At 37.3% G+C, this 19,185-nt stretch overlaps 1 protein-coding gene across 1 annotated transcript in view; it reads left to right on the forward strand.

Moving 5' to 3' along the window:
* The first annotated feature begins 216 nt into the window (after positions 1–216).
* Positions 217–19,185, forward strand: part of LOC129282013 (zinc finger protein 420-like) — a 29,118-nt gene continuing 10,149 nt past the window's right edge. Inside the window, exons 1-3 of the mRNA XM_064113074.1 lie at positions 217–487; positions 12,376–12,652; positions 15,069–16,091. Of these exons, the coding sequence (XP_063969144.1) occupies positions 12,547–12,652; positions 15,069–16,091 (1,129 nt within the window). The 5' untranslated portion in view covers positions 217–487; positions 12,376–12,546. The remainder of the gene's footprint in view (positions 488–12,375; positions 12,653–15,068; positions 16,092–19,185) is intronic.

Genomic DNA, 19,185 nt, shown 5'->3' on the forward strand with positions numbered 1-19,185 from the left:
TTATTTATAAATAATGGAATGCCGAACTATTATTATTTACAAATAATGAAGTATTACTTGGAATTATATATAAATAATTAGAAATGATATTTTATATAATAGTAGTTATTTACAAATAAAATGTAAATTATATATAAATAATAGTTATTATTTAATAAATAATGATTATATAACAAATAATTGTTCTATATAATATTGGTACATTCGGCGCCTCATACAATACCGGGTAGTTAAGAGCCAGGGTAGGAGCCTTGTACACTCAACCACGAGTGACTCCAAATTCAAAAAAATTCAGTAAGTTTTTCTTTCCCTGATTTGAACGCCACCATAACTATTTAGTATTTTCTGCTCACGATCAACATAAGAAGAAGAAGAAGATCACGCAAATCGCAATGAAAATTCTCTAACTTTTTAAATTATTGGACGGGAAGACGAGGAAGAGGGTGATTGTTTTCTGTTTCAAGTAATTCATAGCATCACTTTCGGTGTGAGTATATATAGTAAATATCATATCCCAACATTTAATTGTAATAGTTTATTGGGTGGTCTCCGAGTCCGTGCTCCGGCACATGCATATTAGCATAGCCATAGAATAGGCATAGCCATAGCCGGAGATTGGCTCGGGAGCTGGGTGGGTGGGCCGGGGCTCGAGCGGGTCTCTGCCTGGCCTCGATCGCGTCCTCGAGCCCGCGGCGCCCCCTCGCCTCGCCAACATCAAGGTAAAGATCAAATTTTTAAATCCCATTCTGCCGCATAATCATAATGTGATGCCTCAAAATTTTTTGCGATAAATATTTCGGCATAATCGTGATATAGGCCTAGTCCCCAAATCCAAAAGTGTATCATTAGAATCACACCTACCAGAACACATGAAAATCACTTCCTTTCTCCAGAACACAGTCCCCAACTCTCGGACAGCTCTGTAGCAAAATGATAACACACACAAATGAAACACACACTGTATATAAACCATAGGGTTCTCTCCCTATATATACTCGTGATACAGTCCCCACTCAACGGGGAATCAAGCTTGATTTTCACGGCGGTGGGGACAGTTTCAACAGTATAGTATACTCGTGATCCAGTCCCCACGCTATGGGATACACAGTTCACTTTGCACGCAGTGGGGACAGTTCCAACAGTATAGCTATACTCGCGATACAGTCCCCACGCTATGGGATACACAGTTCGTTTGGCACGCAGTGGGGATAGCTCCAACAGTATATCATACTCACAACATAAAATCGTGCTCGTTCAACATGGGGATGGGGACAGTTTCCCGATGCAATGTGACAAGGATTTGGGGTATGGCTGCGGAAGTTGGGCGCCCGGTGGGGGGGGGGGGGGGGGGGACTTCAGCCTTAATATGACCGATTGTGATTTTTTGAGCATGTTCAGCTTCCCCTATTGCACCCACAAATGTAATGCACTTTACCCACAAATGTAATAATCGACTATTTACCCACAAATGTAATAAATTTGTAGGGATTTTTTGCAAATCCTTCTGAACTAAAATCCTATAGAAATGCGTTCATATAGCACAAAAGTGCAGTCTTTTTTCTAGACCCGGTAAATTAAATAATTATAATATAAGTCCAAAATCTTTTTTTCCAGACCCGGTTGTTTAAAAAATTATAATACAAGTCCAAACTAGGATACGATAATGATATTCCAGTGGAATAAAAAATGAGAATCGAGCTTAGTCTTTTCTCCAGACCCAGTTAATTAAAACTGGTGAAATTAATGTCTTTGTTGTTGTTTTCACTTATTGTGAATATATGCGCTAAAAGTAAATTGAGAATCAAGCCTTTCTCCAAACCCGGTTACTTTTAACTAAAAACTAAAACCCTATAGTAATGCGTTCATACAGCACAAAAGTGCATTTTTTTCCAATTATAATTTTTGAAACAACTGGGTCTGGAAAAAAAGACTTTGAACTTATATTATAATTTTTGAAACAACCGGGTCTGGAAAAAAGACTTTGAACTTATATTATAATTATTTAATTTACCGGGTCTAGAAAAAAGACTGCACTTTTGTGCTATATGAACGGATTTTAGTTCAGAAGGGTTCGCAAAAAATCCCTTCAAATTTATTACATTTGTGGGTAAATAATCGATTATTACATTTGTGGTTAAAGTGCATTACATTTGTGGGTGAAATTATTACATTTGTGGGTAAAGTGCATTACATTTGTGGGTGCAATAGGGAAAGCTGAACATGCACAAAAAATCACAATCGGTCATATTTGGGCTGAAGTCCCCCCCCCCCCCCCCCACCGGGCGCCCAACTTCCGCAGCCATACCCCAATCCTTGTCACATTGCATCGGGAAACTGTCCCCATCCCCTTGTTGAACGAGCACGATTTTATGTTGTGAGGGGACGGTATCACGAGTATGATATACTGTTGGAGCTATCCCCACTGCGTGCCAAACGAACTGTGTATCCCATAGCGTGGGGACTGTATCGCGAGTATAGCTATACTGTTGGAACTGTCCCCACTGCGTGCAAAGTGAACTGTGTATCCCATAGCGTGGGGACTGGATCACGAGTATACTATACTGTTGAAACTGTCCCCACCGCCGTGAAAATCAAGCTTGATTCCCCGTTGAGTGGGGACTGTATCACGAGTATATAATAGGGAGAGAACCCAATGGTTTATATACAGTGTGTGTTTCATTTGTGTGTGTTATCATTTTGCTACAGAGCTGTCCGAGAGTTGGGGACTGTGTTCTGGAGAAAGGAAGTGATTTTCATGTGTTCTGGTCAAAGACCTTATAATATATTACTAGACCGAAAGCTGCGTGCGCGTTCAGCACAAAACAAATGAGATTAGGCTCCGCCTACCGCGATCATTTGAAGACAAAAATAAGCCCTCATTGACATTCATGAGCATGAAGATATTCATAATCCGGCCTTTTCATTGGCTAAGAGCGTCATTAATACGCGATTTCCCCGATTCTTTGTCATCGATACTAGTGGTATCGTGTTACAGAATTAATTATTCATTTGACCTCATTACGTCATCTAATTTATTCATTATGAAATTTTTCTTTCCACACAAAAATGACCTACGAACACTCCGGTGAGTACGTATAAATTGATATAACCACATTAATTCAGTGGACTATTTACACATTTCACACTGTATTTTGTGATCTTAGGTTATTTCTTTAACTAATTAGAGAATTTGCTATCATTCTTCTGTTAAAGAAAAGCAGAATTTGGTCTTTGAAATTGAAGTTAGATTGTCATCGTCGCCCGGCACAATGCAGCCTGTGTATTGCTTTTCAGTGGTTATGCCGCCGTGTCAACCACATGTATTTTGTACGGGCTCCTAGCCGGCTGGGCATCGAGAGAAAATCGGGCCGGGAGCCCACGATTGATTAAAACAAGAAGAATGAAGCTTCTTTTTGTACACTGTATAACGTTAGATCTAGGGCCGATCTGCATCTATCTTCAGTAGATCGAGACTCAGTCAGGAATACTGTGAAGCGGAGTGTGGAAGAAGATATGCCTGTCATCAGGTCATCATTGTGTCAATCCTCACTAGATTCTCGTCAGTTTCAGATATCAAATTTATTTTGCATAACTTTAGGCTTCTTCTGCATTTAGCCCCCACCCATTTTAATTCTTGTTGTTATTTATAATATAGTTAGACTCGGTATTAGAAATAACATGCTGCTGTGCATGTTTGTCTTACTCTTATTATCAATAGATCAAGATCTAATTTCTAACATGGTTAACACTTAACAGAGCCTAGTCTTGCTTCTTAATTTTACTTTATTAGTTTATGTTACTTTACTTTTATCCATCGATGCTTGTACGTAGATCTGAGACTGGGCCTACCTAATTCAAATCTAGTCATCTAACTTATACTTTCCCAACCCTCGACACGTACCCCCAGGGCTTAGGATCTAGGTCTATAATTTTAGGCCTAGATGTAGGTCTGGGCCTTACTGCCGCAGCCCGAACACGTACGTCGTGTCGACGTCCCCGGGGGAGGCGGGGCAAGTCTGGGCCTAAACGACTACATTTACATGTACGAGTATGACTGTCGGTGGATCAAGGACTAGATCTAGAGATGATAGATCTACTCTCGGTCAATAATGGCAATGAAGGTTTAGCCAGGAATAAAAGTCAGACATCAACAATTTCTAAATGATAAATCGATATACATCTAGGTAAAGTCACCGAAGGGTTAGCTTTACATTCTAGGTCTAGATAGATCGAGAGTCTATCGATAGTCTAGATCTAGACCTTATTATGTAGATACATGAATGCTGCCACGCAGCACTGATTCTGGTTGGACTAGATCTATAGTATAGGCCTACTTTATAACAAATAGATCTAGACCTAGTGCATGAGATTATGAAATTATGTTGTTAAAATCAAATGAATTAAGATTCGGAATAAAAGGATGCACATTTTTTTTTTGGGGGGGGGGGCAGACATGTGAAAAAAATTAGAGAAACCTGAAATTCAGAAAGTGAGGGCCCGAAGCTACCAATATTGCCTAGGGCTGTTTTTTGCATTTTCTAAAGTAAAATTGAAGGATTTCATGCAATTCTTTTTTTTATGAAGGTTTTCACATTTCAGCTCCCACCCAAACCCCTCCCCCTACACTGTTAGAAAATTTATTCTTAAAATAAAAGAAGTTCCTGCAGCAGAGTCTCGAGAACACCTGTAATTTTACCAGATTGCATAATCTTACATTATATCATGTAAAATTACAGGAAATTGGTATTTGGTGTATGGAACCTTACAAATTTCCTTGAATAAAACACCATTTTCCACTTTTTAAACACCTGTTCTGTAGAAAACTTCCTGTTTTATGAATTTACAGAATGATTCTGTTATTGCTTTCTGCAAAATCTTTTTTTTTTCTGTAAAATCAGGTTTTTTTTTACAGTGTACATACGGCCATGAAAGAGATCACTTGACACTTATTGTTCTCTCTTTTCTTTCACAAACAGGTTGAGTTTGAAGAACGAGAAAAACAGTAGAGGTCTACCCGGTACCTATGGTTAAACATGATGATCATAAGTGCATGTATCATTTTGCAGATTCTCATCCAGGTATAAAACTTAAACTAACCCATACAAAATTACAGATACATTACATGCATCGAAATGAATGTTAACCACGTTTACATTAAATAAAAATAACCTGAGCCACTGCTAAGAGGTAGGATCTATACTGAATATACACTTCTTATATATACAGGCTCTCGAGTCTAAAATAGAACCAATGCCAAAAGTTATGGACCATGGGCAAATTTATAAAATAAGGTCATGTCCTTGATCTACTATTATTTAAATGGCCTTTTTATTTCCTATTTGTTTATAAACAAAGCAATATTTATTTTTCATGTTTTATATTTTATAAAATTCATTTTATTCATTCTTTAGTGTGATATTCATATTTTATATTTGTAGATTTACAATTTTTTTTAATCTTATTATTTTACATTTTGTCCAATAGGATGATGCAGCGCTACAATTTCCATGGAGGTGATTGATGATGATAAACAATTGGTGAAGTAGGCCTAATAGAACAGTGACAGGACCACAAAGAGAAATACAACCTGCAGCAGTTATATGAGTGAGTTAATAAGTGATTATTTTTAATAATGGGGGGTTTTCACAATATTTTTAGGCAACAAATAGACCTGCCTTTGAAAAAAACATTTCAATTCTGTTTTTAGTTTATAGTTAGGTGTCGTTTTTATTCGCAGATCAAAATATTCTGTGCAACAAAACATATCATCTTTAATTCTGACTATTATATATAATTTATATATGTTGATTCATATATTCATATTTATGGGAAATCTCTGACATTTTTTTTATAGAGTACATGTAGTTATAATGGAGAGTGGTATACAAACTGCATAGAACAGGTTTAAGTGATATGCTTTGTAGAAGTACAAGTTTATAATTACTAGAAGTAAGATTTCCTATGTTATGTGATGAAGAAATTTATATACCGGTATGTATAGTCTTACTTTTCTTAAAACATTTATGTTTTACAAATCATGACAATTTTAATTTAAATTCATTGATTTTCTTTCTCTATTTTTTCAATCTGCAGGACTGGTGTAACAGATGTTTTCATTCAAGAAATCCAACAAATTGAAGAGTGACTTAGCTTAGGAAGCACTTGATAAAGATGGAAAAGGTGTTTTTTTTTCAAGTCCAATTTTTTTATTTTTGTATTATCATCACAACCCCAAATTCATGAAGTATGAAATTTTCTGTCGATTTTCATTAAAACTGGTTGCAAAAGGAGAAGCTATAAACATACAAACAGGAGCGGCGAAGTGAAGTTGAAAGTGGGGGGGGGGGCACAGGGAAAATGCTGTATTATGTGAAATTTTTAAGAAGTTGCGAGAGAGCAAAATTTTGACATTTTTAAAAAGAAAATCAAATTTTGTGATAGATTTTGACAAAACATTCAGAATGATATATTTCACCCCTTTTTTTTGGGGGGGCGCAATAGTCCTTCAAGCCCCCCCCCCCCCCATCTGTAGTGTACGAAACTGCTTATCTACCCCCACTCACATGAATTATTAAACTTAATGCACAAAGGATTTCCTTATTGTTTTCTTGTTTCAAAGGGCACTCGTCATGGTGACCATAAAACGGGTCCTTCTCAGGTGAAAGGGGCACAGAACAAATTCTTTAGGAGCACTTTTCTTGGGTAAAAGGGGGCAGATATTCGAGAAAGGGCACTTACAAGAAGGCGAGGGGGCACTTTTTAACACTTAAAACGGGCCCTCAGATGAAAGGGCACAGAACACGTTCGGGGGGCATTTTTTGGTAAAAATTTGCATACAAGGAAGAGCACTTGGTAACACCTAAAACAGGTCCTCGTCAGGTGAAAGGGACACAGTACACGTTCGTGAGGGGGCATTTTTCTTACATAAAATTAAAGGCACTTAATTTTCAGTGCTTCAAAAAGTAGGGGGAACTGTGCCCCCCAGGATCGCTGCCCCTGCATACAAAAAACATTTTCGTTCGATTCAAAGTATTAACATACGCTTAAGAAAAAAAGTAAGGCTAAATCCTCTGATAATGTGATATTTTTTCTGGCTATTAATAAAATTCACAATTAACCAGAAAATGCCTTCATGTCTTTCATTTGTATTCATATAGTATTTGTACAGAGCTAAAATGAAAGGGATTTGGAATTGGCAAAATTCAAATGAGATGGAGATCGAGAGAGAGAAAGGGTGATGAGAAGGGGGTTGAAAAGAGATGAGAAAGAAATGGAGGGGCACATATGAAGAGATAATTTAGAGGGGGGGGGGGTGGTAAGAGAGCACGAATGGTGGGAAGTAGGAACAAAGGGGTGGAAGAGAAATAAGACGAGATTTATGGAAACCAGGAGACAGATAACAAGTGGGAAAAGAATAGTGCTGTAGCCGAACCGCCGAACCGAACGGTAGTTCGCCGAACATGGCACTTCCGAACCGAACAGAACCGAACCGAACACTAAGACTTGGTTCGGAAGTTCGGCAAAAAAAAAAAAAAAACGGCTTTCAGCTAATAAATTTATAAGTTTACACCCTTTCTAATCATTATATTTGCGCATTCTCTATTTAATCTTCTTTGCAATTGTATGTTGGAAGTATGCGCTTATTTTGCGGTTACTAGATTTTGTTTTCATTTTCATGTTGACATTGTGGTTTTTACGGCCCTGATTAAGAAAGGAGATCCGATGAACGATGTTGCGCGAGCTTGTGCTATAATCATTTTACTGGCTTTCATCATCTCTCGCTCTGTGGCCGAATCGCCGAAGCATGGTAAAGAAAACCAAAACTGTTCGAGTGTTCATTGGTTAAATCTAATTATCTAAAATATTGTTGTTTTTAGGTGGCGAACAAGATTCTTTTTTGAAAATCTTCAAAGTATTTTGAATGAACGAGCTCAATAAACTGAAAGTGAAAGATGAAGTACCATTAATATTACGAATTACGATACGATGTGATTAAGATCGTAACTCGTGTATTGTTGCGGCGGAGAATAAAGATCTGATTGAGGTGATTGACATTATTATTGAGGTGTCGGCTCGCTACTGTCTAGTTTTCATGATTTTAGAGAGAAGTAAAGAGTTTTGAAAACGAGAGATCCAGTGAAAGTGGGAAATAAAGTGAGTGACTGTTAGAGATGGAAAGGAGAGACGCAAAACAAATAATATAGAAATGAGATGAGGTGAAGTTATATTTTTTATTATTAACAATCAGATGAAAATAAAAATCAAACACTCATGAATGATTACGGTATAGCATATAGCTAGATCCCCTTCCCCTCGTTGACAAGTTAAATCATGGACCTAATAGGTCCATGGTTAAATGAAGATAAAGCCATGCGGAAACATTCATCTCTTGGGGGAAAATGACCCCCAATCTTTACTTTTTTTCCCCTTTCTTATCAACTTCTCAAATTAACCATAAACAATTCGATGATCACTGTACTCCCCCTATATCCCATTACAGTCGTAAAACTTTGCATCCCACTTGGTCTGTATGTTTATGGTCGAATGAAATCTGACCAATGAAATCATAGAAATCTCGGGAATTGCTCTTCAATCAGTGAGCTGAGTTTCGCGAGCAGACAAAGCACGTGGCTGTATGTACCGATGCGACAATCAGCGACATGCGATTGGTGGTTTAGTTCACCCATCGAGCCAATTAGCGAAAGGCGCATTATGTAAGCACGCTTTCTTCGACACGCCCCTGGCCCGACTATGCCTACAGTTCAGTGCACTGGCGCTGGCCGCCTCGTATGTGATGCAATTGCCAATCACGTTTGGACGGACTGTATATATAAATATTCATGAGCTCAGAGTCCCGCTACAAGGGGACTGCATGCGCTGGCAAGTATCCAAAGTGTGGTCCAGGTATGGACGACTAGGAAGAGTCGCCATTTTAGAACTGTGAGTTACCCAATAAATCTGTCATCAGATAATCAAATTCGAGATAACAGTTGATTCGTTGAGCGCTATAACTTTCATAGTTTCATGTCAACAAGATAGAGATAAAATGGTTTGATGTGACAGAGGTACACGCGAGCACATGCAGTCAATCAAGTACAAATTGCTACCGGTACGCTACGTACCTGAATGAACTATAGCTTTATCAGTCTATCATTACCGAACCCCGAACCGAACCAATGTTCGGCAAATTTCTGCCGAACCTTGCCGAACCGAACCGAACCCGAACATGGCGCCTGACTTGCAGCACTAGAAAAGAAGAAGGAAATATTTGTAGGAGAAAGGCGGCACCAAAATAACGTGAGTGGGAAAATTATTAAATGGAAAAACAGAACAAGAAATGCTGGAGAATAGAGGGGACAGGAAACGTATTAAACATGATAAACTGGGGCCCGTTTCATCATGAGTTACAAGTATGGTAATTATGATTGGTTATAGCCGTTACCATCGTAGTTAACCATCGTAGTTAACTACGATGGTAACTGCTATAACCAATCATAATCTAGGTTACCACGGTAATCACAATAACAGCGATGTTTAAATAGCTGTAATTCATTATGAAACGGACGCCAGATGAAGAAAACAGGCACGGGGATCCATGAGGGCCGGGGCGGGCCGGCCCCTTACGTATTATACCTTGAACAAAATATTTTGTTTTGCTTCTCGAAATTTGTAACATGAAATGTACTCTATTAGTGGTGACAGTTATTTTTTTCAGTAACCATACTCAACCAGTGAAAATTACCATCAAATTGTAATAACCATGTTCTGCCCCCACCCGCCCCCCCCCCCTAGAAAAAAAGAAGAAAACAAGACTTTTGGGTCAGCGCAACAGCCCCCTTTGATCCGTTCGGCGGCCTCTGCCGGCTATGTAGAGTCTAGATTCAATTAAATTATTTTATTTTCCACTTTCAATTTCATATTTACAATTATGATACAATTGACAAAGTAACATATAATCACAATTGAAGTACATACAAAAATTGACAACATTATAAAATTACAATAGACAATTATCAAATCGAAATATAAATGATTGAAAGGGAGGGAGGGCCAACTGAAAAGCAGAGCTTGTATAATGTAGGCCCCCCTAATATTGATTAATTAATATTGATTCTTTACATTTGTTAAAAACTAAGATTGCTGTATATCTTAACATGTGACAATTTGGGGATGGCAAAATCACTTGAGACCTCTTTAACTAATCACGACTTGAAGACTACTCTTTTCATCTCCCCTTTATAGGCCTATAAGACACAATACAAACAATGCTTTGTTTTTAAGTGATATCGATTGTGATATCGATACTTTATTGAGCGCAATGTATCGTCTCAGATTTGCGCTTGCTTGATTCGCTGAATCCTTCGCGTCACGAGCGCGTAACAAAATGAATACATTAATGAATTTGCCAAGTTGACCTTTGTCATTGCGCTGATGTGCGTATTGTCTAATGCACGTACAAAACCACAGTCGACGAGGGAGCATCGTACGAAATTAATATTAATGAGGGCTTATTTTAGCTTCTAATGGATTAAACAAAATGGCGGTAGCTTCGGGGGCTTGGTTCTGGTAGGTGTGATTCTAATGATCCCCACTTTTGGATTTGGGGACTATATCACGATTATGCCAATATTTCATGTTTAAAAATTGCTCCGGCCACGTCATGTCCTTTTAATTTAACTTGTTATTTTTTCCTGTTTTCATGCATTTCAGGCCAAAACGGAATAATTAGCTTTAGTTTAATTTTTTTATTATAATTTGGTCCAGTTCTTTTTATATATTAATTTTATGAAATAAAGACAAAAATCGATGAGCCCCGTCGGGGGGATTTGCATTGTTAACCCCCTATTAAATGGCGGCTGCACGATCGTGAGCAGTCTGTGTACGAGGAGAAATAAATAAAAAAATGTTTAAAAAAAACTCCTCGAAACAGACGGCTGCCAGCTGTCAAGCCTACAGGACTATATAATATAAAGTAAGTTGGATGATGTAGTATGCAAAACTGGTAAAATGGTTTGTTTTCTCTTTTGACTGTTTAATTTTACAGATTTTAACTTCACTTTTTGCTTTGACAAAACACAAAATTGAATTGAAATTCAGATTTCCTTTTCCCGGTTTTCTGTTTGTCTTTGACGAAACAGAAAATTTGAATGCTTCTTGTTTCCTTAGAAAAAGACGAAGGAAGAAGAACATGAACGTGAGTCGAAAAATGAGAACTTAAATTCAGGAAAGGAGAGGGGGGTATTGACAAGTAAACAAATCAGTTGACAAATAAAAAAGAGGGTACTTGCTCTTGCACAACAAGGATGGTTTACATGTAAGTGTGTGTGAGGGGGGGGGGGTGATAAAAAAATCCACTCCAAACTTTGTCTTTAGCTGTTTAGAGAGATGCGGTGAGTGTACATGTACAGTACATCGCTGATCAACCCCCCCCTGTCCTTGTTGTGCAAGAGATAGTAGGATTTTTGAAGCCTTTTGAAACATTTTAAAGCCTTCTTTGGCTTTGGATTAAACAAGAAATATGAATGCTGTAGTTGTGATCTCCAGTTTTGTTGTAGATTGCTCAACAGTTATAAACTAAATCAAATGTTGATGGAAATTTTCCTGTTAACTTTTCGAAATGGCTGTTTAATATTGATTGTCCGGACACACAACCTGTCTGGACACACAACAACTAGGTATACCCTCTTTTATTTGTCGGCTTATTTGTTAACTTGATATCCCAACTTAATTTTGTTCCTTCTCGTTTTTCAGATCATGTTCATGTTCTTTTCCTTCTCCTTCCTCTCTTTTTTCTTCTGTCTCTTCTGCTTTTTATTTTTCTTCTTCATTCTTATTTTTCTTCTTTGCTGTTCTTCTTTTTCTTCTTTGTTCTTTTTTTTCTTCTTCTTCCTTCTTCTTCTCTTTTCTTCTTTGTTCTTCCTTTTTTTTTCAATTCTTCTTCTTATGCAAGCTTGCACAAAAGTCAGCGCATGTGGTGTCAATATCCTTTTTTTGTCCAAATTTTTTTTTATCTTATCGTACCTTGACAGCGGTACTATCAGATAATTTGTTTTCTGATTTCGAAACGGGAAAGGGAAACAAGAATACATGTTCAAATTTTCAGTTTCATCAAAGTGAAAACAGCTTTAGAGGAAAAGGAGATCAGAATTTCAATTCAATTTTGTGTTTTGTTATAAACTTAAAGCAAAAACTACCATGTGAGTCTAAAAAAAAACTTGACACCTCACAAGTACTCAATTTAATTGATTTTAATGATTGTTTACATCTTTAATTTAAAAAATATTTTGAAGTTTAGAACCTTAAACAATAGGTAATCGAAATTCAGTTGTATGATCAATCGCTATTTGTTTTCACTTTCCCTTTCTTTATTGACAGATCTCTGGAAAGGTTTCCATCTCTTGCTGACAGGTCATCAGCAATTCTTTCAGGACACAAAGAGGTTACATCCCAGCTATTGCATTGCATCTAAAGCATCCTTGTCATGGGATACTTCTTACCAAGGATCTGAGTAAATATTCAACTAGAGCCAAAGCCAAGACTGGTGGCATGTTGAAAATGATGCAGGAATCAAGTCTTGAGCTATCTTGTCAGACAATACTAGGCCCACAATGCTCAGAGAATGGGATCACACGCAACAGTGAGACTATGGAAGGTAAAAAAATTTGGTAAAGTTGGACCCTTTGGGTCCCGACCACTTCTGTCGAGACACAGCGTGATTTTGGCAAAACCAGTGCATCAAATAACGATTAATGACATTCTTAAATGGTTTGGATTCAACAAATTTCACAATTCATAAGTTTCAAGAGAAAAGAAAGCAGGGATATGATGTCATCATTCCACAATATCACATAATGATGGCATGCATGTACGTAACTGTTCACCAAATATCATTTTAGTACTCTATCTTCCCTTTAATGAAATTATGAGCATTAACAGTAAAAGGGGGGAGGGGCGGAATCCGACCCCCTCTACATTTTTCACAATAAAGCTGCCGCGCAAATTTTTTCTAACTGCGCCGCTCGCTGACTTAACTTTCAAATCTCGCACAATTTTTGAGACCAAATTTGGGATGCCTGGTTGTGTGGTTAAGGTATTATGCAACATTATGTAAGCGCATGTCAGACCCAAAACTGTTCAAAAATGTCAAGTCATGAACAAATCCAATGCAAATTGTGTATTTAGCCAAAATTTATAAATGTATAATTATTTCTACTTTTACTGATTAAACTCAATTAATTTTGTCTTGATTATGATCAAAATTAAGTCTGCAACTATTTCCATCAAAAAACAAAACAAAGAAATACTTAAGAAATAAAAAAAAACATACATTTTAAAATACAAATTCTTTTGAAGTACATGTACATTTGATCGGGCTCCTACAAAGAGTCTGTGATTAAAAAATTAGCGATTTTGGGGACGTATGATACATTGTAGTTGATTAGAGCAGAATTAATTCATTGAATAAAAAATCTTATTATTTAAACAAGTGGAATGCCTCTGGCCGTCTCACCTGCATCACGCGATTCAATATAGCAGCAGTGCTGATTTTGAAAACTACTATAACTCGCACAAGATGTTCAGTGATACTTGGTTACTCTTATTTCCACGTTTTATGAACTAGACCAATACACTTATAGAGATATGATGGCAATTCAACAAATACCCCCAACGTGGCCAAAGTTCTTTGACCTTACATGACCTTTGACCTTGATCATGTGACCTGAAACTCGCACAGGATGTTCAGTGATACTTGATTACTATTATGTCCAAGTTTTATGAACTAGACCAACACACTTTCAAATTTATGGCTGTAATTCAACAAATACCCCAATTTGGCCAAAGTTCATTGACCCTAAATGACATTTGACCTTGATCATGTGACCTGAAACTTGCACAGGATGTTCAGTAATACTTGATTACTATTATGTCCAAGTTTCATGAATCAGATCCATAAACTTTCAAAGTTATGATGGTAATTCAACAGATACCCCCAATTCGGCCAAAGTTCATTGACCCTAAATGACCTTTGACCTTGGTCATGTGACGTGAAACTCATGCAGGATGTTCAGTGATACTTGATTAACCTTATGTATAAGTTTCATGAACTAGGTCCATATATTTTCTAAGTTATGATGACATTTCAAAAACTTAACCTTAGGTTAAGATTTTGATGTTGATTCCCCCAACATGGTCTAAGTTCATTGACCCTAAATGACCTTTGACCTTGGTCATGTGACATGAAACTCAGGCAGGATGTTCAGTAATACTTGATTAACCTTATGGCCAAGTTTCATGAACTAGGTCCATATACTTTCTAAGTTATGCTGTCATTTCAAAAACTTAACCTCAGGTTAAGATTTGGTGTTGACGCCGCCGCCGCCGCCGTCGGAAAAGCGGCGCCTATAGTCTCACTCTGCTATGCAGGTGAGACAAAAACTAACCATATAGCCTTGTAGATCTTATCACACACTACCACCGTGCAAATTTCTGCAACGCTCGCGGATCGAAAGCCGAGATCTCGGGGGGGGGGGCGGAATCTGCCCCCCGGCTGTGAGATGGGTCCAAATAACCCGGCTCTTTTAGGGTTAAGCTTTTTTTTTTTACTATTTATGTAAATAAGCTTTATGTTGGGATGAACTTGAAATGTTTGAAATCTAGAATAACCGGACAAAATTTGAAATTTTGAATCAGAATATACATACCACCCCAAGTATCAGGAGTGCTCGAAGAAAAACAGTTCCAAGTTGAATGCCTTGTAATTGAAATTGCATGCAATTGAGAATTCTTTCTCTATCTTCTCTCATGCAGTCAAACAATTTATGGCATAGTTCTGGCAGTTGTTTAAAAATTGATAAGCATTTGACTCGGCCCCCATGCAAATAGATGTTAATCATGACATTGCCGGCTTAGACTTGGAATTAAGATACATACGTGTAAAATATATGTAGGCCCATCTGCAACTCTTTGTAAGACAGGGCTTTAATACCTTGATTTCAATTGTATACACATGGCAACAGCATTGCATCTTTGATGAAATTTGTTCCCCCCCCCCCCCCTTAATTTTACAGCATCTGGATCTCAGGAGAACGAAAATTACAGCAGATGCATTAAAGAGGAGAGAATAGATGGAGGAGATACTGCCCTTGGTGGAAACAATGGATCATGTGAATGTGAGATGACAGAATCTGCATTAACTGTGTGTTCACACTGTAAGAAAATAGATGGGACAATCATTAAAGAGGAGAGAATAGATGGAGGAGATTATGTTCCTGGTGGAAACAGTGGATCATGTGAATGTGAGATGACAGAATCTACAGGAACTGTGTGTTCACACTGTAAGAAAATAGATGGGACAAGCATTAAAGAGGAGAGAATAGATGGAGGAGATACTGCCCTTGGTGGAAACAGTGGATCATGTGAATGTGAGATGACAGAATCTACAGGAACTGTTCGTTCACACTGTAAGAAAATAGATGGGACAAGCATTAAAGAGGAGAGAATAGATGGAGGAGATACTGCCCTTGATGGAAACAGTGGATCATGTGAATGTGAGATGACAGAATCCACAGGAACTGTGCATTCACACTGTAAGAAAATAGATGGGACAAGCATTAAAGAGGAGAGAATAGATGGAGGAGATAGTGCCCTTGATGGAAACAGTGGATCATGTGAATGTGAGATGATAGAATCTACAGGATCTGCTTGTTTACACTGTAAGAAAATAGATGGGACAAGCATTAAAGAGGAGAGAATAGATGGAGGAGATAGTGCCCTTGGTGGAAACAGTGGATCATGTGAATGTGAGATGACAGAATCCACAGGAACTGTGCATTCACACTGTAAGAAAATAGATGGGACAAGCATTAAAGAGGAGAGAATAGATGGAGGAGATACTGCCCTTGATGGAAACAGTGGATCATGTGAATGTGAGATGACAGAATCCACAGGAACTGTGCATTCACACTGTAAGAAAATAGATGGGACAAGCATTAAAGAGGAGAGAATAGATGGAGGAGATAGTGCCCTTGATGGAAACAGTGGATCATGTGAATGTGAGATGATAGAATCTACAGGAACTGCTTGTTTACACTGTAAGAAGAAACTTGAAATAACCGACAAAAATGCCAAAACGCTTCTTCAATGTTTCTTTTGTGATTGTTCTTTTTCCGAAGGAAACCAGCTAACGAAACATCTCCAAAATCATGTTGGTCTATCGAATTCAGACACATTTCAATGTTCATATTGTAACGAGTCGTTTTTGTCTAACTCTGACCGTTTGAATCATGAAAGAATATGTAATAAGAAAAAGTTTGATGAATGCAATCGAAGTAAAATCTTATTTTCTACTATGGATGTTGATAAGACAAGCAATGAAATTCATGTCAAAGAAGAAAACGGTCAAACAGTCAGAGCATTATATCTGATAGATAATGATTATTGCCAAAAGGAATCCCAATCTCAAACAGAACAAAATGCAATGGAATATCAACTTTGTAACAAAGTGTTAAAAACAGAGTCAGCTCTGCACATTCATGTAAATGAAATGGCAACCCAAAAGACACATTCATATTCTAAGCCCTTTGAATATACATATTGTGGCAAGAAATTCCTCGCAAGTGGTCAAAGTGAGCACATTAGAATTCCCCCTAAGGAGAAGTTTCATCTATGTAACTATTGTGGTAAGGTATTCAAAACAAAAGGTGATCTGAATAAACACATTAGAACTCACACGAAAGAGAGACCCTACGAATGCCAACATTGTGGCAAGAAATTCATTCAAATTGGTCACTTAAGTCAGCACATTAAATTTCATACCAACAAAAAACCTTTTCTTTGTCAGTTTTGTGGTAAGAAATTCAACACAAAGAGTGCTTTAAGTGTTCATATTAGAATTCATACCAAGGAGAAGCCTTATGAATGCAAATATTGCATGAAGAAATTCAGTAGAAAAGGTGTTCTAAATGTTCATATTGCTAGAGTTCACACAAAAGAGAGACCCTATGAATGCCAATATTGTGGCAAGAAATTCATGCAAACTGGTCACCTAAATGACCACATTAAAAGTCATACAAAGGAGAGGCCTTATCAGTGCCTACATTGTGGCAGGAAATTCATGCAAAATAGTCACTTAAGCGCGCACATTAGAATTCACACAAAAGAGAGACCTTATGAATGCCAACATTGTGGCAAGAAATTCATTCAAACTGGTCACCTAAGTCAGCACATTAATACTCACACCAACAAGAAACCTCATCTTTGTCAGTATTGTGGTAAGAAATTCAGTAGAAAGAAAGACTTAAGTGTTCATTTCAGAATTCATACAAAGGAGAAGCCTTACGAATGCAAATATTGCATGAAGAAATTCATTCAAACTGGTCACCTAAGTGAACACATTAAAATTCATACAAAAGAAAAACCTCATCTTTGTAACTATTGTGGTAAGAGATTCATTCGAAAAGGTGTTCTTGATAGACACATTAAAAATTCACACTTAACAGAAGTCTTATGAATGCCTCCATTTTGGCCAAAAAAGGCAGAGAAAGATCAGAAAATTAGCACAAAAATTCCCACAAAATAGTAGCCTTATGATTGCCAACATTGCGCCTGGAAACTTCCCATAAGAAAGTATTTATATTGTTCATATTGTAAGGAGTCATTTTTGTCTCACCTGCATAGCAGAATGAGAATATAGGTTTTCCTTTTCGGCGGCGACGGCGGCGTTTACACCAAATCTTACCGAAGGTGAAGTTTTTGAAATGACAGCATACAGTAACTTAGAAAGTATATGGACCTAGTTCATGAAACTTGGACTGTTGGACATAAGGTTAATCAAGGACATCATGTATTACTGAACATCCTGCCTGAGTTTCAAGTCATGTACGACCAAGGTCAAAGGCCATTTCAGGTGAATGAACTTTGGGGATATTTGTTGAATTACCATCATAACTTTGAAAGTTTATTGGTCTAGTTTCTAAAACTTGGACATAAGAGTAATCAATAATTCAATATCACTGAACATCCTGTGTGAATTTCAGGTCACATGACCAAGGTCAAAGGTCATTTAAGGTCAATGAACTTTGGCCATGTTGGGGGCATTTGTTGAATTTCTATCATGACTCTGTATGTATTGGTCTAGCTCATAAAACTTGAACATAAGAGTAATCAAGTATCACTGAACATCCTGTGTAAGTTTCAGGTCACATGACCAAGGTCAAAGGTCAATGGACTTTGGCTTGTTACAGGAAAACCCATGCCAACTTGTGTATGTTAATTGAAGCATGATAAAGGACAAATTACCTGATGATGAATACATGTATGTTCATTCTGTGGTAGGACGGTGTTGTCTGATTCTTACATTGAGGAACATTTGTACAGAGCCCCACTTACACTGTATCCGATGTAACAACAGATTCAGACAATTTCAGTTAGAACGTTATGCATCAAAAGACATTTCTGGCACAAAGGGGAAAATAGAGATAAAAACTGAATACAGGACAAAATAAGTTTCCTCATTTCTTATTCTTAGCTTTAAGTACAGTATTGTGAAACTGCAAGAAAAACACCACATTGGAAAGTATGCAATACGAAGCAAAGGAAAGTGGACCATAATTTCGTGATAGGCATTTTGCACCTGTTAATTTGTGTAAAGAAATATGAACGATAAATGGACCTGCATCACCTGCCTAGGCTGCTTCTGTATTAGGCCCAGAACTAGTTTCATTTGTCAGAGTTTGTGACTTTTGAGTAATAAATCATTGTTTTTTTATCATGACTTTGTATGATCCTTGCACTATCTAGATGTAACTGTTTTCACAAAATATTTCCTAACTTTAAAATTTCAGTCATTCTATTATGTCTCCTTGAATGAAATTATAAGCATTAAGCTTGTTTTATTTTCACTATTTATTTGAATAAGCTTTACATTGGGATGGACTTTACTTTGAAATATTTGAAATGGATGTTGCAATTATTTTGAAGCAAGCTACATCAGAATAGACATACTATCCAAGTATCGAGAGTAAAAAAAAAAAACAGTTCCAAGTTGAATGCCTTGTAATTGAAACTGCATGCAATTGGGAATTTTATCTTTATCTTCTCTCATGCAGTCAAACAATTTATGGCATATTTCTAGCAGTTATTTAAAAATTGATCAAGCATTTGATTCAGCCCAGTGCGAATAGGTGT

This window comes from Lytechinus pictus, chromosome 18 (assembly GCF_037042905.1).
Source record: "Lytechinus pictus isolate F3 Inbred chromosome 18, Lp3.0, whole genome shotgun sequence".
Lineage (NCBI taxonomy): Eukaryota > Metazoa > Echinodermata > Echinoidea > Temnopleuroida > Toxopneustidae > Lytechinus > Lytechinus pictus.